The sequence below is a fragment of the Myotis brandtii genome, unplaced genomic scaffold (assembly GCF_000412655.1).
Source record: "Myotis brandtii unplaced genomic scaffold, ASM41265v1 scaffold406, whole genome shotgun sequence".
NCBI lineage: Eukaryota > Metazoa > Chordata > Mammalia > Chiroptera > Vespertilionidae > Myotis > Myotis brandtii.
In genome coordinates, this window is record NW_005365599.1 from 2,010,335 (window position 1) to 2,030,801 (window position 20,467).

General features: G+C 38.0%; 1 protein-coding gene across 1 annotated transcript in view; it reads right to left on the minus strand.

Moving 5' to 3' along the window:
* PHLDB2 (pleckstrin homology-like domain, family B, member 2) overlaps positions 1–20,467 on the minus strand; it is a 221,775-nt gene that overhangs the window by 19,785 nt on the left and 181,523 nt on the right. Inside the window, exons 8-13 of the mRNA XM_005873332.2 lie at positions 17,323–17,478; positions 15,757–15,867; positions 13,890–13,979; positions 10,528–10,671; positions 7,606–7,746; positions 6,304–6,403 (exon numbers count right to left, since the gene is read on the minus strand). Of these exons, the coding sequence (XP_005873394.1) occupies positions 6,304–6,403; positions 7,606–7,746; positions 10,528–10,671; positions 13,890–13,979; positions 15,757–15,867; positions 17,323–17,478 (742 nt within the window). The remainder of the gene's footprint in view (positions 1–6,303; positions 6,404–7,605; positions 7,747–10,527; positions 10,672–13,889; positions 13,980–15,756; positions 15,868–17,322; positions 17,479–20,467) is intronic.

The window sequence follows — 20,467 nt, forward strand, 5'->3', positions numbered from 1 at the left end:
AAATATTTACCTTTGATATTTGAACTTTTAGAATTACTAATTGCTCCTTTAAAAAATTTTTAAATTATTCATTAGGAAAAGGAGGAGGACAAAAAACTCACTAGAAATTATTTAAAAAGGTCATACATGTATCTTGCCTATGCTTTCAAAAGGTTTGTTGTCAAAGAAAAGTTCCACAGTGACACCAACTACATGGATGACATTTCCTTGTTTTAGTATGAAAAACAAATCCCTAAAAGACAACCATGTAATTGAAAACATTCAAGAATTATCTGCTTGGCAATGACATGTGCCATGCCTCAACTTCCCCTTTGCCTCCATTTTTTCATAATGAGGAAAAGTCAATCCCTATGATGCAATAACACTTCCTTAGAAGAGCAGAATGGAAGGTGAGTATATTTCTTCTTAAAACAATACATGCTCTGCTCCTCAGATCTTCCAGGAGTCCTGTCCCCACCCCCAACCCCCCACCAAAAGTATCACAGAATAAGCAAATGAACTTAGTATCTTCAGGTGAGGCTAAAATCATGCAAAATTTTCAGATGCAAGCATGAGGAAAAGCTATGTGAGAAGGTGTACTGTGCTAAGGATTGCGCACGTAAATTTCCCAGATCACCCGTTATTTGCTGAGGTTTGGCTCTATGTCTTAGAGAACCTGCCACCATTCAGGTGGTAAAATAAGCCTTACATTTTCATGGCAACTTAAATGAAAAAGCCAGCTGCCAAAGAGCATGTCTTTCACAATGCAGGACTTCGTTTCCTGCGGACCCAATGTGAATGGAAATGTTCTACCTTACGAAGCTTCTCATTTCTCCCAGCAGGCAACGTTTTATTGACCACGATGAACTCAACTGTCACCTGGCTTAGCCTCCTCCCTCCTGAACAATTAAAAAAACCCCACACCAAGTTGCCCTTGCTATTACAAATAAGGCCATGGAGCTCTCCTCTGTGGCTCTGGAATCGTGCCAGGGTGATTCCAAAGAGCTGGTTTTGGGATTCAGGCTCAGGCTTGGCCATCCAAAGGTGTAGGTACTTTCATTAGAGGAGGGGGAGGGCACCCTGGTAGGAGGCCTGAGTGGTGCTGGTGCAGTGAGGTAGCACAGAGGACATACCTATGTCCTGTTCATCACAGATTCCCCATTTATTTAGCAGATGGATGTCATGAAATAAAGAATCACTCAATGAATTCATGTTCTCATCTATAAATGGCAACCAAATTAGTGGCTAAGTAAAGAAGTGGAATGCGTTTACTTTCCAAATTAAGTAAGTGGATTGGGAAAAACGAGGCTTTTCCAACCCCTGAGACTGCTTGTTTTAAGTTATGCAGCAAGAATAACATGCAGCAGTGGACAGCATCTAAAAAGTAAAAAGGGCCTTGTAGATGCTTCAAATCCTTCCTGTCTGGACAGAAAAAGCTATTGGACAGGGCATTTTATAGGGTTTATAAAGTGAGACCTAACATCTGAGACCAGTCGCTAAGCATGGCACATACAAGGACCCCAAACAACTCAACTCTCTTCACTGCCCAAGAAGAGCCAATATTCTGCACATGCAAGGTCCACTTATTATTAGTTTTAGTGCCAGCCTCTGTGAATTCTGGGTAATTGGACCTGAGAAGTCCTGTGTGAGCTGACCACTAGGAGATACACAGTCTTGCTCATATCTTCCAAATATGTGGTATATACTTTAAGCGCCTATCTAGGCCTTAATATAGAAATGACTTAAAATTATAACCTGAGTTTAAGAGGACAAAATCAATCCATACTTCTGGCAATTCAGCCTTTCATAGCTCACCTGCTGAGAAATTCATTCTTCCTAACCATATTCCACAGCCGGAAGATGAAGGCACAGGACAAGTCAGGAATGAAGAGAATGACAGAGAAAGGGAAAAAGATACAAGATCAAAAAGGATGACCAGAGGACAGGAAAAATATACAACACTTCAACATGCAGGCATTGTCGGTGTTAGTGACGACAGCAGATTGACAAGGCAAGATGTTCACATCTTTAGATTAAATCTGAGTTTATAGAGAAGAACTCAAGAAGCTAAAAAAACACAAACAATAAGCTTATAATACATGCACACAGTAAAAAAAGATTTCTTAAGGAAAAAAAAAATCTTTCACACACATCAGTCAACCAGAAAATAGGGAGAATAAAAACATGATTATAGCTATAAAACAGTTCATTTTTTCCCATGCAGACAGTAACAAATTGTTTTTAAGAGCGAAGGTTTGTAAAATGTCATTCAATTATTTGAAGCAGTGTCCATCAAATTGTATAACTCAGTTCTCTAATATCCTTCATCTCTATCAGTTAGCCACAGTAATTACATCTTATTGATTCAGGCCAGCTGGTTAAACTGTTCTTCACTCTCCACTAAGTCTTTCACATGAAATAGTCTTACATGGAATGATTAAGTAGGAGCCCTTTAAATCTTTCCATCTTCCCACGCAGCCTGCTTTATTTATACCCGGTCTTTATAAAGGAGTAACCTCATGTTTTACATTTAGCCTATATACACCACAAGACCCACTCTTTCCTTTATCTAGATCCTGAGTCTTACAACAATGCTTCCAAAGCACTCATGCTTCCTGCATGGTCTGTCCTTGTCATAAAAAAAGCAAAACAAAGAAGGTCATGCAGCTGCCTGTGAATGAATGGCAGCTGCACCCTGCAAGGGTGCGACAATTTTTCTCCATTGTGTAAGAGGAATAATCATCAGACTAAAAATCTGCCTTTTACAGTTTCAATTCTGATCATTTCTTAAAGATGACTTCACATTGACCTTTCACTAGTAGCTGGAAACAAAAACACCACACAAGGAGGTTGTCATACCTTTCTTGGACTTTCCTGCATTAAACAAAAGACAAAAGGACAAAGATTTCATTCATTCTAAAGCTCACAAAGCAATAGTTCACAAGTTGTACAAAAGCCAATAACCATTACAACTTTAAGAGCGGAGTTCCTGGGCTGTCTGCTTTCAACTCTGCCCTCAGGAACCTTTGTCTGCATGATTCACATTGTTGGTTCCATTAAAACAATGTTGATTGCGGGATGGCTTATACTTACACCATGGTCCTTGATGTATCCGTGATGCACAAACAGCAAAAAAATAGTTCACTTAAGTTAACTGTGTAAGTCAACAAAAATGGTAAGATCTATTACATTTGAGTTGCTGAAAATGTGTTAGATCCAAACTTTTTCAAAACCATGAAATTTTACTTGTATTTTAGTGCTCGTGAAACAATTCTAAATGAAATGATGACTCAACCCTCCAGGTCACTGGGCCACCAGTATGGGCTCAACAGAAAATCCTGCCAAATTTAAGGTCTGCTGTGGCTCTAAGAACTGAGGCCCCCAACCCCTCGTCCTCCACGTGGGGGAGCCACGGGGGACAGGCTGGCCTCACAAGACACATCTCATGCAATTGGATCAACACACACGATGCTTCTCCATTTCCTCAGAAGCCGTCTCATCAGCACCACAGAAACGCTTTAAGGAACACCACTTTAGCTGCAGTAGGAAGACTGAAGCGGCAGTCTTCTCGGGTGTACCAAAGACCTACCAGCGAAGAACCAGAGCAAAAAGATCAAAGACAGTATATTTTACAGAGGGCACTTCCCTAAGGTGACCTAAGAGAATCAGATCAATTTTCCTGTATGAATGTAGCTTAGGGATTCCCATTATTTGAAGACAAAACAGAGACTAGAATATTAGAGATGAAACATCCCTTCGTTTCACCATATTCTCACGAGGGTCATCTTACATGATAATGTTAATAGCTCTTATTTTTACAAATCCATGTAGTATAAAGGTCTCGTTTTCCTTACTCTCTATTTTAAGAAAATGTTTTTAAAATAAAGTATGGTATTAGGGCCAATCCAAGCTTTGATGTCTTCAGCCACTGAGAAAAAATACATTTAAAAAGAAGTCTATAAATATTGCAGAAAAATGCTTCAATAAAACACAGTCTTGACTCAAATGAACAGTAATAAATGAGAGCTAAAAGGTACTTTTATGTTTATTATTTATAAATCATAAGAGCTATTTTTAGCTTCAGAAATTATTGTAAAAAAAAAAAAGGCCCTGGCTGGGCAGCTCAGTTGGTTAGAGCATCATCCCAATATGCCAAGGTGGCAGGTTTGACCCCTGGTTAGGGCACATACAAGAATCAACCAATGAATACATACATAAGATAAATAAGTGGAACAATAAATTGACCTCTCTTTCTAAAAATCAATAAATAAAACTTAAAAAAGAAAATATAGAAGTTCAATCAAATGTACTTTATTTAAATGTAACATAAACCTATCATACATTATAAACCTCTCTTCTGACTACTACAGACTCTACTAACTATTAATTAATTTCTAATAATGATTCAAAAACCTCACTCAAGCCTTAGCTCGTTTGCTCAATGGTTAGAGCACCGGCCCTTAGACTGAAGGGTTACAGGTTCGATTCCGGTCAAGGGCATGGGCCTCGGTTGCAGGCTTGATCCCCTACTCTGGGTCAGGACGAGTGCAGGAGGCAACCAATCGATGTGTCTTTCTCACTTCGCTGTTTCTCTCTCTCACTGTCTCTTCCCCTCCCCTCCGCTCTCTCTAAAAATCAATGGAAAAAATATTCTCTGATGAGGATTGACAACAACAACAACAAAAAAGGAAAGCCCTAGCCGGTTTGGCTCACTGGTTAGAGCGTCGGCCTGGGGAATGAAGAGTCCCAGGTTCGATTCCGGTCAAGGGCATGTACCTTGGTTGCAGGCACATCCCCAGTAGGGGATGTGTAGAAGGCAGCTGATCAATGCTTCTCTCTCATCAATGTTTCTAACTCTCTATCCTCTCCCTTCCTTCCTCTCTAAAATCAATAAAATGTATTAAAAAAAAGAAAAGAAAAGAAAAAACAAACAAACCTCATTCAAGTGATATATATGTATATATACAAAAGTTATACACATACATATACACATCACACACACATACATATATATACATACCAAAATGTATATATTTTTTTCCTTTTTTTTTGTCTGATAGAAAACCGGTGATTATCCCCTGATACCATTGGCAGAGAGGCTGAGCAGTCAGGATGGAATCCCAGCCTGCTTGGAGGGAAGAGATTCAATCCCACTGGAACATGAATACATTTAGGGGCCACATGTTCACCACTCTATCAGCCTCCGCATTTACATCCTTTCACACCTCCATCACATTTACCACATTTTACTGAAATTACGTGTTATGTGTCTTTTTCTCTCACTAGACTATAAGCATTTCAAGGGCAAGAATCATGTCATTCATTTGCATTCTTGGTCTCTAGCACCCTGCCTATTCAAAAATGAGAGCTAGCCAGGTCGGTGTGGCTCAGTGGTTGAGCATTGACCCATGAACCAGGAGATCACGGTTCAATTCTGGGTCAGGGCACATGCATGCCCTGGCTCAATCCCCAATAGGGTGTGTACAGGAGACAGCCAATGATTCTCTCTCATCATTGATGTTTCTATCCCTCTCTCCCTCTTTCTTCCTCTCTCTGAAATCAATAAAAACAGTAAAAAAAAAGTGAGGGCCAATATAAGTTGTTGACCTAAGCAACTGTGTTAACACAATAAATCTAATCTCAACAAGACTCTCACAGTTGGAACTGTATTGCAGTTATTTCTTCTAGCCCAGAAAGAGTATTTGAGAACCCCGTTGTAAATGCAATGCATTTTTACAAAGAAATAAAATACCCTGAGAATCAAAGTCTACCTGAAATCTAACAACCACATTAGAAGAAAGGCTCAAACCACATTAAAAGGCCTAGGGGAGTTCTGTCCTGGGCCACTGGTGCTCCATTTACTGTGTCAGTTCAATGAATCTTTAACACACGTTTCAACACAGTGGCTCAGCCACAAACCAGGTGAGTGACTTAGGATCTCTCTTTTCTTTCTACCTATAAAATGCAAAGGTTAGCAATTCTCTAGGGGCATTTCTGGTTTGAGAATACTATTACTAATAAATTTATGAAGTGCAAAATTTGAAACATACCAGTCATATGTGTGTATAGGAAAAGTTACCTTAGTACAATAATAACATATCTAGCTATCATCTATCTATCTATCTATCTATCTATCTATCTATCTATCTATCTATCTATCTATCTATCTATCCATTCTTTCCCCAAAGGGGACACATTAAGAATGAAATCAAGGACTTTGCTTGCTGCCCTTTTAATGATCCTCAACCTTGCTCTCCCTCCCTCTCTCTGAAGAATTCTTATGCTTAACAAAAGGCATCCCATTTGATTTTTAAAGTGACATACCTCTGAGCATCCTCCGAGATTCTGAGTCTTTGGTCATGGTTGCCAGCGAGTGAGGGAGCACGCTGCCACAGCTGTTGCTCTGTCCTAGGGGCAAGTGAGCCTGCGAGAACCGGGAGGAAACACTTCAGGCAAACTGCAGCCCAGTGGTCCTTCAGGACATGGCCACATCCCTGTTTCCACGGTGCCTGTCTAAGCACAGAGGGCAGGACAGGAAGGTCTTCCAACCCGTTTGTGGATGCTCAATGATAAAGACCAGTCGCTGTCCCTCCCAAGGAGCTCCATGGAAGTCTCCACATCACAGCAGTTCCTCCAGTGGCAGCAATTCCAAAAGACAGGGAAAACACTTGTTCTCCAAAACCACCATTGAGAGCAACTCAAAGTTCTGCATGCATAAGGAGCAGAGGGCAGAGGCAGGGGCAGGGACATGCAGGGCATGCACCAGGACAGAGCAGACCTACCCTGTGACACGGGCGCCAATTTCTACCTCCCCCAGTTATCTAATGGGCTGAAACCTGGAGAAATCTATAAACTCCTCCAGTGGTTCTAGAACTCTCTTTAATAGCAAAATCCTTTACGTAAAATATTCTTGGAACACCAGTTTATAAAACAGAACACCAGTTTAAAACAACGTTATTCTGACTAAGGTCAAAGGAAGAGCCCCAAAGCCTGTCCCCTCAGAGCCTCCTTGTCACCTCCCTTTCCTCCTCTTCCTGCAATGACCCCTCAGGCATATCAGCAGAACATAAATGAGGGTTTAGGCATCAGACCACATGGTTCATATTCCAGCTTCATGACTAACCAACTGAGGGCACTTGGGCTAGTCACTTAGCTTCTTTGTACCTCAGTTTATCCATGTGTACAATGAGGATAGCAATTAGTATCTCTACTGAATAGTCTTGCTGGATTTTCAAATAAGACAATCCACATAAAGCACTTAGCCCAGTGTCAGGTTCAGAAATGACTCAATAAAAATCTGGTCCTATTATTCCTATAATCCAGAGCTTGTATCTTCCAATTTCCAGCTGTGGGAAGCAGCCACAGGAGTCTGCCACATGAATGCTACCTACCACTTATGTGGTGGTGGCAGAAAATACCTTGGACCAGGTTCTTTGGTCCCAGAGCATACAATTCCAAATGTCCTCTGAATAAGACAGAAAATGCAATTTAGTCATAATGTCTGCCCAACAAGCAAACTTAATGATTTCTTATTTAGCATTTTCTTCAAGGACCTTTGAGCATCTGTCAACATAAGGACCAGAAGACTCCCTGAATGTGAAGCCCACAGTTCTCCCCATGTCCTACCTTCGGGGCGGTGCTTCTCCCCATAGTAGCACTGCTGAAGTGTGGGGATATGGAAGGAGTGCTTTTCTTTCGAGGCAAAGTGTCACTCAGATAGAGGCCTTCTTTATGCTGTTTTTTCCTTTCTTCCAGACTTCTAAAGTGCTTTAAATGCAAATGTAAAGCAGAATAGCAAAACTTGACTAATTGCAACAGGTCACTGAAGAAATTAAGAAGTATGCATTTACCAAGAAGTTTGGGAATTTTAACAAAATTTTAAAAAATCCAACTCATACTTGTGTTCACTAACAGACTTGGGCTAGCTAGCATTCGGTAAGATGCACAGGCAGTAGAAGAATTTTTTACTGAACCTAGAAACAAAAGGAAAAAAAAATCCACCTTTCAGTCTCATAGTTAGTGCCTGCTGCCTTGGGGCCTCAGGACAACTTACAAATGATTATGATGGTCGCCATGTGGATGGCGGAACAGCCAGTGGACAAAGCAAGTAAGCAGTTTCTCCCCTTGTCTGTCTGGACAGTTCTGTGTGGTGGCACAGATCCCAGTGTGAGGAGAACAAGAAAAGGGAGAAGGAAGAAGACGGAGAGAAAGAGCAAGTAAACAGGGGAGTTGTTTTAAAGTTGGAATAATATTTCAATCACACAAACACACTCCAAATCGGCATAACGTTTCCATAAAAGGCATCCTTCTAGGTTACTCTTTTATTTACAAAAGATCTTGGCCAAGAAGCCCCTAGAATAATCCCTCACATAAAAAAACAAAACCCTCCTGTTGACTATTTCTTTCTTTTCCCTTTCAGATTCCTAAGGCAAAAATTTGCCAACTTGACATTTATCCAAAATTTTCTTGGCCTCTCAAAAAAAAAAAAGTCTTCAATAGTGAAGTTATTTCCTAGTTAAAGCTTCTTCAGGTTTGATCATTGTTATCCTCAGCTTGGGCTTTTGAAATATGTAAAAATTAATGCAAATTTGAGTTACCAAATTCCTTCTTCTTCTTTACACGTGCCAATTATGAAACATATCTGCATGTTTACTTTAACATTATCTACTAATAGTAGCTAATACTTACTAACCTAAAAGTACTGGGGAGATATAGTTCTTTAACAGAGAGTAAAGATACCTTCAAGAAATGTCAGGGCTGGCACGGCACAGCAGGGCTTGCCTATTTTGGGGAATCTAGTGTCTATGCTTCCTTATGATCTTCTGGGGGCCAATTCACATAGGAATTTGATTATAATTTAAAGGAGGCTCATAACAGATTTTTTAAACACAAGCATACATATGCACTGAATGTAGTAAAAGGAGGGCAACATTAAGAATTACAAAAATACATATTTTAATCTGGTCAATATAAACTGTTGTTCTATGGCCCCAAAACACTACTTGGGTGACACTGGACAAGCTATTTACTATACTGAGCCTCAGTTCCCTAAATGTCAATATGCAGTTAATTCATTTCATGGGATATTTGAAGGGAGAAATGAGAAGTTTATTTGTAAAATGTTTAGGAAATTTTGACACAGAGTAAAGGAATGGCGTCTATTATGGTTTCAATAATGTATAAAAATGTGTGTTGACACAGCAACTTTTATACCATGAATTTTATGGAATAATTATTATTTTGAAAATACCCAAGATAAGTTGCAATATTTTGGTTGAGTGAAAACTAATGTATGAGGATATAAAATTAGCTCAAATATATCAAAACTTAGGAGAGGACAGTCAAGGTCCCAAAGTTATAACACTCCCCACACCCTTAGACCTCACTAAATGTCCTTTAAAAATAAAATCAGCAAAGGAGTATGCACCTTGTCTTTTTAAGAAATTTCTTTGCAAAAGTTGAAGGAAAGATTTCCAAGCTCTGAACACCAGTTCCTAATTACCTGTTGCTCCTGCTGCTGCTGCCTTCTGTGTTTCTTAGCTGGCAGAGGAGGAGGTGTGTCATTTAAAGGGAAGGGATTGACAGACGGAGCCATGACTTCAGGCCAAGGGGCTGATGGAGGTTGAGTGACAGGATGAGGAGAAAGGGTAGAAGGAAACATAAATCCAGGACAGACAGGTGATCTTTGCTTTATGGAGAAAAAAAAAAAGTATACATGTGTCCATATAAAATGAAAGAATAATGACAAAGAAATGAAATAAATAATCTCATTGTTCTCTTTTTCTTATATTTTAATCAAGAAATCACAAATGATAGTCTGTATCTTTCCATTTAGCCTCTAGTGAAAACCCCAACCTGCAAGCAACTTAGATCAACAGACGGTATTTTCACTTATTATTATTTGCCCCTTTCCAGATGTTTTAAAAAGACATAACATTAAAAAAAAATCCATACTGAAAAATGTAACAGAAAACAAAATTGCCCTAGCCAGTTTGGCTCAGTGGACAGAGCGTCGGCCTGTGGACCAAAGGGTCCTGGTTTGATTCTGATCAAGGGCACATACCTTGGCTGCAGGCCCCTCCCTGGCCCGGGCCCTGGTCAGGGCTCATGCAGGAGGCAACCAATCAATGTGTTTCTCTCACATCGATATTTCTCTCTCTCTAAAATCAATGAAAGAATATCCTCAGGTGAGGATTAAAAAAAAAAAAAAGAAAACAAAATCAAACTGGAAAGGTGATTCAAACCAACAATTTTAGAAAGACTTTTGATTTTTAAGAAAGCTAGATCAGGTTAGAGTACTCAGATATTGAGTTTATGATTTTGAACTTACTTCTAGTAGTCCACTCTGTCCCATATATTTCATGGTTTCTTGTATTACAATTGGTAGAGCAGTACCCCCGAATTGGTATGTTTTTCAAACTCAATATCACTTTGACCCTCTGGTCAACCAGACGTGTATTTGTCACAAGTGCCCTCATTTTCAGTTAACCAGGGTTAATTTTTGACATGAGGAAAGCAGTGAATGAATGAAATGTCATGCCAACACACCTCTTTATTTTGTGGCTGGCTCACCAGTACAGCTGTGGTAGGCCCAGTGGCAACAGCATCAGCGTCAGCAGGGAACTGAGTGGAAGGGGATAGATTCGTGGAATTGCCACATGGCTCATTAATTTCATTTACACTGATATAGCCCTAAAAGGAGGAATTTAGAAATTAAACACAAAGAAAGCAAAAGCTGAGGCATGCGAGAGTATTAATGCTCTAATAAAATGGAGTTAGCTTAGAGCGGCACGGCCAGATATCTGTGGTATTATCAAATGGTTCATCAGGGAGTTATCAGCAATTAAAATGGATTTACAGTGCTTAATCATGAAAAATGATATTCCAAACATTAAAAACAATTTTCCCGTTGAAATTATAAATAACCCAACATCATCGATTTTAAAATACCCGGAGGTATCACCTTTCATTCTGTTGACTGAATGAGGTTGTCATTACACAACATTTAAAATAATCACACACAAATCAGAGATATAAATTGACAATGTAATCATTCACTCTCTATTTCAAGAGCCTTTTCCACATTATTTTTAGATTTTTCTCTCTTCTTCTGTTTCCTAATAAATTAAAGTGTGAGTGAATGTGGGCTGAGGGCTACTGGTTTTTGCTCTAAGTCATTTATAAAACAATAATTTCTTTGTAATGGAATCCAACTTTTAGGCATCTCAATTAAATGAGAATAAGAAGTACACTGCCCTCTAGTGAGCTTCTCCTAGCAAGACACATGAACACACACACACACACACACACACACACACACACCCTAAGGTGGAGCTGCAACTTGAGGATGTTTCAATTCAAGGCAGCTCCCCGAACTCCCACTCTACCCCTAAGACAGAGAATTTCCAGTTACTTTAAATTCAATGATTCAATTTTGGCTTCAGCATAAATACCCATAAGTCAAAGTCTATCATCTTCAAACTCCTGAATTTATATTTGAGGAAAAGGCACTTGCAAATTTTCATGGAAAGTAATTGTACAGACCAATCATGATTTTCACCACACCAATAAAGCAGTATGGAAAAAGAATAAAGAGTAGAGAATAGTATCTCTTTCAAAGGTTAAAATAGTGTTAAATTTAACACTTAGGTTCTTCTATTAGCCCATCAATCTTTTCAAAAAATGGCTCAAAGAAAGGCAAAATAACATTACGCTGATGAAGCAAAAATTCCAGGTTAGAAAGCAAGCCTTTACCGAGAATTATAATTATGAGAAAGTAGAGAAAGTGGGAATTGACTGTTTATAAATTGGAGGTATCAAAATGCTGCTGAATTAGTCTCACACTTCAGATAGAGGCAATGAATACTATGTAAAGTTTTATAAGATTAAATGGGAAAAATGCAGTAGAAAACTGGGTTGTCCAAATTTCATTTTATCTTTGATAATGAATCAGAAATGAAGAGTAACAACTTTTGAGTTATTCTTTTTCTCAGTTGATAGTAGAATGTTTCATAGACCACAAAACCAAATTAATTTATTCAAAAATGTATGAAGCTTGTCAAAAGTGGGACTTGTTTAAAAGTTAGATATAAATTTACCACTCCTTAAAAACAGAGAGAGAGAGAGTGAGAAAGAGCAAGAGAGAGTAAAGTCAGAAAGAAAGAAAATCAAAACAACTTGTGAGTCAAGTTGATTTGGTCCATGAAAGAGAACACATTGCTACTCAAAAGAGTTGCAGACACACAAAAATAATAAAAAATCCAAATAGCCTTTTGAAACCAGGAAGTCTGCAGAGAAAAAGAACAACTCATTAATAGAAAAGGAAAGATTTTATTCTTCTACTAAGAGGTAAAGAGACCTTGGAGCCTACTTAATTCCTTGGATGCTATAAGCCTTTCAGACGCACTGTGTCCAGAGTCAAACTGCTTATCTTCCCTCTTGAACCTATTCTTACCCGAGTCCTCCTTATCTTAGGAAAATGTACTCAGTAACCATCTCATTATTCAAACTGGAATAATGCATGACTCCTGACACCTTCCTTAATTTACTTCATCCCCACATCCAGTCTATCAACAAGAACTGTCACCTCTGGTTCCAAGATACTATATCTGCATCCAGCTAATTCTCTCCATTTCTGTGCCATTGCTTGAATCTGAGCCCCCACATCTCCAGCCTATACTATTGCAATCACCACCACTCTGGCTTCCTGGCATCTCCTGCTCCTCCTCCTAATCCAGTAGAGCAGCCCAGAGTGATGTTTAACAAATGGATATCAAGTGATGTCACCTCCCAGTTTAAAACCACTCAGGGGCTTCCCATCCATAGAAAATAAACCATGTTTCTTTAACATGGCTCACAAGACCTAGCCCCTGCCCACCTTGCTAACATTCTATATTTGGCTACACTGCATTCACAACCACCCTTTGTCCACTGAATCTGCCAGTTCCGGGTTCTGAATTATGGGAGAGAAACTATGAAACTGAATCATCTAATAAAGCTTTTGTGGAAATAGTTCACAAATTGCGTCTGTGGTACACATTAAGCACACCTGTTATGTGATGAACATTTACTTCACATACCCCCCCCCCCCAAAAATACTTTCTATGCAGAAATTCTTAACTCTGATGTCTTTTTAAAAGCAATTTATAAATAAAGGGGTTGTTATTATGCAAATTTTTAGGTAGAAGCAAGCTTTTTCTTTAGCTTTTTGTAGAATATAAGTATAAAAAGTTTTCTTTCTTAGTCAAGGTTATACTTTTCCAAATTAGAGTTAAAACAGTCACCGTTGTAGCAGTGTAGCTCTATAAAAAGATATTTAGGAAAGGAGATTGTCAGGGTCTGGGGGAACATGGATGTTTGGGATAAAGAGTGTACATAGTTTAATATAAATAGGATTTTTCAATTTAGATGGAAAGTAGCAGAAATGACTTTGGGAGAAAAAAAAGAGAGAGAAAAGAAAGAAATCAGATTATCTTCTCAAACATAATGGGGAATTTTTATGTTTTAGGAGACTTAGAAGTAAAATAAAACAGAGGAAAAACTGAGAAAGAAAACTGCAGGAAGGAAAGAAGAGAATTTAAGACTAGTTTTCTTCTGGAACCTAAATTTTTTGAAACTCTGAGTTAACTCACAATGTCATTGTCAAGCAAAGTATGCACGCACACACACACACACACACACACAACACACACACCACACACACATACACACAGGGCATTTGCATAAGACACAAAAATAATCCCTTAAATTATCAAAGCATAAATAATGAAAGGCAGGAAGGCTATCAACACATGGAGTGCTTTCCTAAATCATTTAATCTCATCTTTTTCCTGTTCTGCTAATCGCAGAAGACTGAGGTGCATGTCTTGATGTCTAAGGTGATATGAGTGGACATGAAAATCACAGCTCACCTCTTTTAGAGTATTTGGGTTGACAGGAAACCCTTTCCCCCCAGAGAGGCTGGAGTATTTCTTTTCCAGATTACAAAGATTTTCCTTTTCCTGAAAGAACACAAAATCTATTAAGTTTAATCAACCTTGATTTCCCTGATGACTAATGCCCTTTAATATTTTTTCAGATGACTTCATATATCTTTTGTAAAGTGTTTATATTTAACTCTTTTGCCTGCTTTTAAAAAATTATTTATTGGGTGTTTAAGTATTATTATTGAGTCATAGGAGTTTTTAATATATTCTGGATACAAGTTCTTTGCCATTTCCTCTTTAAAAAATCTCTTTCCTTACCCAGGGCACTTGCACGCCTATAATTTCTTCTGGAAACTTCATCACTTCAAGTTTTAAGTTTAGGTCTATGATCACCCTCAAATTAATTTATATGTATGGTGTGAGAATGGATGGTGTTGAGGTTCCTTTTCTTCCTTGTTTACCCAGTTGATCCAGCACTACCTGTTGTAAATACTTTCCTTTCTCTACTAGATTTCTTGGAGCCTTTGTAAAAAATGAATTTGACAGCATATGTGTGGATCTACTTCTGGACTCTGTTTGTTTCCACTGATCTATATATCTATTTGCCTGACAGCACCACACACACAAGTAGTCTTAAATCCTGCAGCTTTATAGTCAGCCTTGAAGTCAAATAGTATAAGTTCTCCAACTGTGCTCTTGTTCAAAGCTGTTTTGGCTATACTACACTGTTTACATTTTCATATACAGATAATTCTCATTTTTGCAGAGTTAATGTTCCATTATGTTGCCATGAACACTGAATTAGTGAATGCAGAACCAGTGTCCCTAAAGGAATGACAGGGTTGGATTACTGTGAGCCTCTGTATTGATCAATCAGCAAACACACATTATTTTATGTGTGTTTTTGTAAATGATGATCAACTAAATTTAGCATCAACCTGCCAATCTCTACAAAATGTCTGTTGGGATTTTTATTGGGATTGAGCTGCATCTATAGATCAATTTGGGAAAGTAATTTTAATACTTATGAACCATAATTTTTACAATAGAATTATGTTTCATGTATTTTTAATAAGGAAATAGTATTTCTGTGAGGGTGTTTATCCATTTATAAAAATTTATCTCTAAGAAACTTTTTCTTTTTCAGCTAAAATTTCAGAAACCGCTTACATATTACACTATATAATTTAATCTGTGCCCTTGACTGTTATGTGAAAGGGTAAAATGGTGGTGGGGAGGCTAATGGTGCTGAAGCAGAGTTCATCCCTAGAGCAGCAGAAAGGAATGGCAACTACAGCTCCATTCAGAGGCTGTAGGTGCTGAAGAAGCAAGAGGAGAGGCGCTGCCAGGGATTGGTATGGGCTACAGAGGCAGTTTGAGTGAACTTATAATTCTATAAAAAACACTGATTTTCCTCTCTATTCTCAAACTAAAAATAGCTAAAAAGGGAACACTACAGCTACATTTCTTCTAGGTGGGGTCATGGTACAGCCTCATATTTTAATGTATTATCCGGGATTTGTTTTTTTCCTGCACACCATTCTGGGTCCATCTCATATGATCCCAAAAGTCACCTTCCTATGTACTGGCCTGCATGCAAGGCTCAGCTGGGAGACTAGGCCCATCAACTCAAATTTCTGGTGCCTTATTCATGAAATTAGACTATGGCCCTATCAGGAAATCTGGTTGTGGAGGAATCCCTTTCCATGTAGCCACTTTAGGGGCTGGGGTGTGGACATGGTCCCTTTGAAAGTCATTCTTAAATTGCAATCCACTGCTCACTATTGAAAGGCACTTGCTTTGAAGGAAATGACTTTCCCCAAATGTCCAGGGCTGAAAAGGAAATACGTACTCTTTGCAGCATCATTATTAAATTATTCTTTTCTTTCACAAAGTGGTCTTGTTCTCTCTGAGCCTGCTGGACAATGTGGTTGGCTTGCTTTTTCAATGCAGAAATTTTTTCCTGGCGGAAAAGAAGATGATCATAGAAAGATGCAAATTAGACACACAAAGGTTTGCCAGTCTGTCCTAGAAACAAGAGAAAAGGTGTTTATAGCTGGAATAACATTCTCATTGACGGTTGGCCGATTGCTACCCAGAGGCAGTTTCCTAGACGGCCAAGCTCATGGCTTTTCCTGACCAAAGGCCAACACAGTTTGAGCGATTTGAAATCTATTTGAAGAACCCAGAAGTCAACAGGAAATCTTGTTTTAGACTATAAATGAATTTTTGGCATCATCTTGGGAGACGCCTTATGGGAAAAGCAATGGAATTTCTTATTTAAACTGAGAGCATAAGATGTCACCTTCTCCATCTTCCCTTTGCTCAATTTTTTGGGTTTAGTCCAGAGTGCTGGGTGTGATTCTAAATTCTGGAACAAGAGCTGATTTCTGGGCTGGACATCTGGGTGCTAGGGGTTGGGAGGAGTCAGTAATGTGCATGGCATTCATGGGGCTATTTCTAATGGTGACAAGCTATCAGCCAGCTTTGCGAACTATTGAGCAATGGACAGAGAAAGTTTCCAAATAGATTTTGTTCATACAATTATTCTGAATCTAGTTACTATGACTGCAAAAGGAAGTAACTGAAAACAAATATCAAAATTTCTGATTTTCTCTAACTCAGTTTTCACATAAGAGAAAAAAAATAGATATTATTTATAAATGCATCCACAGCATTAAGTAACAATGACTGTAACATGTAATGTTTATCCAGTTTAAAGCACCTTTTGGCATATAGATGGCAGGCTCCATAATCTGCCAAATGTGATATATGATTAAACACTCAAAGACATTCAGATGTAAAGATAGGCAGACAGACACATGCTATAGCTATATTATTGATCATTATTGTTACATAGTGAGGGGTATATTATGATTTTTGTCTTGAATGACACCCGGCAAAAGTACCTTTCTAGTAACAATGTTCCGTTGGTATTCAGCCACCTCACGCAAGAGCTGTTGGGTTAGGTTCTCCTTTTCCTCATCCAGGCGGCTCTCATGCTCTAGCTGCTGGAATTCCAGGTCCTCAAAGTGTTTGCTCTCAACATCCAACAGGTCAGCATCCTTTGGAGAAAAGCAAATGAAAACAAGACACACTAGAATGGCTATAGCCTTTTTAATGTGAAAAAAAAATTTTTAAAGCAAACTGCCGGAGTCCATTCATTGTCTTCACTAGCTGAGTTTAGACAGAGACCCCCCCCCCCAAAAGCTAGTAGCCATTGAAAGTCCTAGCAAAGGTCAGGGCTGTGCACCACCCAGTTAATCTAGGAACCACTCAGTTAATTTAGGTAATAATAGTTGAAGCATCCCCACCTTAGTTCCCTTAATTCCTTAGATAGTTATGTAGATCCTTGTTGATTTTACATAGTGAGGGGTATATTATGATTTTTGTCTTGAATGACACCCGGCAAAAGTACCTTTCTAGTAACAATGTTCCGTTGGTATTCAGCCACCTCACGCAAGAGCTGTTGGGTTAGGTTCTCCTTTTCCTCATCCAGGCGGCTCTCATGCTCTAGCTGCTGGAATTCCAGGTCCTCAAAGTGTTTGCTCTCAACATCCAACAGGTCAGCATCCTTTGGAGAAAAGCAAATGAAAACAAGACACACTAGAATGGCTATAGCCTTTTTAATGTGAAAAAAAAAATTTTTAAAGCAAACAGTCCAAAATACCTTTTCAATTACAACATCAAACAGGTTTATAATATGGTAATCCTTCCTTTTGGAATTAACCCCCAGTGCAGAGACTGTTATTAGAATTGAAAAGGACTTGGGAGTAGGGGATGGGGACACATTTATTTCACCATCGATTTTAGACTACTTTGTGGACAGAGAAATTCTTGCTTTAAATCTACTGGGTGGCTTTAAAATGGATCGCGAAGTATACAAAGAATTCAGTGAATAACCTAAATATTATCTGCAGACCAAAGGTGTGACATAGTCTCTTGAGAAAATTCCCATTTTCCACAAATGGTCAAATAAAATGAGACTTTAGTTTAGTGATTAAATTCAAGATTCCAAAGTTGTTGACTGTAAAAAAAAAAAAAAAAAGAAGAAGAAAAGTTGTCATACATAACAGACCAGAGGTCTCTAAGAGGGATAATATGTCCCAAATGGCACACCACACAATCCACTAAGATGTGAAGAGAAAATATTAGAGCTCCTTTATACTTAATTTTAGTTTTTCCTTCCCTTTTATAATTCCTCAATAAATGTTCTTTAATCTACATACAAGTAAGTAGCATATATACATTATTTAATATAAATCTATATTTTTGAGCATGCATAAGTATATATATGATCAACATAACATATAGGCATGTATTCTCACATAATTTTATTGAAGAGAGGTGTAATCAAACATATTTGGAGATTGGGGTTCTTAAAAAATTGTTTATAAAACTTTTTAGTGGAAAGAAGGGGCCTTAGCTCTCATCAGGCACAAAGAGAGACTCAAAGATTACATACAGTACTCAGGGTAATCTTGAGGACACTTAAGAAAGATCTGAAATCATAAAAATCAGATGATCTAGAACAGGCATTCTCCAACTCATAAGATGCCTGAAGACAAGAATGAACCTGTATCTGTGCAAAAATCGACCCGTGTTGTAGAAGTTATTCTCCAATTTACTTTTTAAAAAAATCCACCCTTTACTTTTGGAGAGTTTGACAGAACTATAAATGTGGTATGTATTGATTTTTAAAAATATATAATTTATAAATAATCTATGGCAAAAAAGAAGAGACAGCTGAACTATATGGATTACAGCTCTCCATAGGCAAAACAGCCAAGACTTTTTTTCCAATCAAAACATCAAAAAGAGTTGAAAAAATAAATATATCATAAATTAGATCTGCATCAGCATTTTACTCCATCCACCTCCTAGTTTTTATGTAAGTGATAATAAATTAAGTCTTTTAATCAAATGGAATGTATTTCTATTTTATGGAATAATTTTATTCTGAGAATGATTCACAGAAGAAATATTAGCTACCATGTAACCCCTGTGATTAAAACCAACACTACAGCAACAGAAGTGTATTCTCAAAGCTTAAGAGCAGAAAAAACAATTTGAAAATTTATCATTTAAAACTTCTTTACACTTTAATTGGCCAGACTAAAATATGGCTTTGGTTTCAAGTTATTGTCTGACATTTGAAGTTTCTCAGACATTTCATGTTTATAATTTCTAAAGAAATGAATAAACTCAGACCAAATCTAGTCTCTACTGAAGAAATTAAGAGATAACTCAAGTATTATGTCTTGAAACAAGTATTAAGTCCTATAGTCTTGCAGCAATACATTAGCTGATATATTTATTCATACAGCTGTACACACTCATTTTTAAAGTCTTTCCATTAAACTTGGTTTGTGTCTAAATGTTATTGAGATAAAAATTTAACAAACCCTTTTTTTAGTTTATAGATAATCTACATTCAAAGTGGATATATGGCTCACAATATATACACTATGCTAGTCAGTCCCTCAATCCACATCTGGTTAACATGCAATATGTTATTTTAACCGCATGAAGGTCAGAGAGTCACTAATTAATTTGTAGTAAATATTTAAACCACTGCATGACAATAATAGCACACTAGGAAGGAAACTGGAAAACTAAAGCTAAACTCAGCACTCAGATTCCGTGGTGTAATCATCTGACCAAGTTATCTAAACTATCAAAATGTGTGTCTATAAACTTACACTGTGAAAGAAAAACAACTTGGGAGGGCAAAAAAACATTTAAAAGATATTAGATAATACAAATTTAGGGGATGAAAATTGGGGGCAGAAGCAGTTTCATCGAGCACAGAACAATACAGGCAGGAAGCTCCAGTAAGTATACGATGAGTTGAATGAAAATCTTGAACTCCACCTCACTACTAGAAGAACATTATAGATCTCTACCACTGGCAAGCTTAAAGGCCAGGTGTGAAAGGCCCTGAAACAGCTCACTACAGAAAATTCAGTGCAATTTCTTTTTTTTCTTTCCAATAACTTTTGAGAATTTATATGGCAGAGTTTATATGTAGATTTTATGTTTTCTTTGCCTTGTAGAGAAAGAAGAGAATAGATGTGATAAAGCCAGGAGATATTAAAGTAATGATTTCATGACAGCTCAAAACCAAGTCTGAAAGAAAATTTAAATGGGGCTCAGGGTTTGTTAACATTCCTGCATCTTAGGTTATAGAGTCAAACACTTTAACTGCATACTTTTGGAATTTGGAAAGATAATGGTACAATGGTACATCTAGTACAACCTCTTCATTTTATATAGGAGGATATTGAGGCCCATGGAGAATGAATGACTTGTGCAAGATTAAATTATAAACTGATTGTAGAGTCACTGACAAGGTCTCCCAATTATAGATATTATGGTGCCCCGCTGGTGTGGCTCAGTGTTTGAGCATAGACCTGTGAACCAGGAGGTCATGGTTCGATTCCTGGTAGGGGCACATGCCCAGGTTGTAGCTCGATCCCCAGTGTGGGGCCTGCAGGAGGCAGCCAATCAATGATTCTCTCTCATCATTGATGTTTCTATTTCTCTCTCCCTCTCCCTTCCAC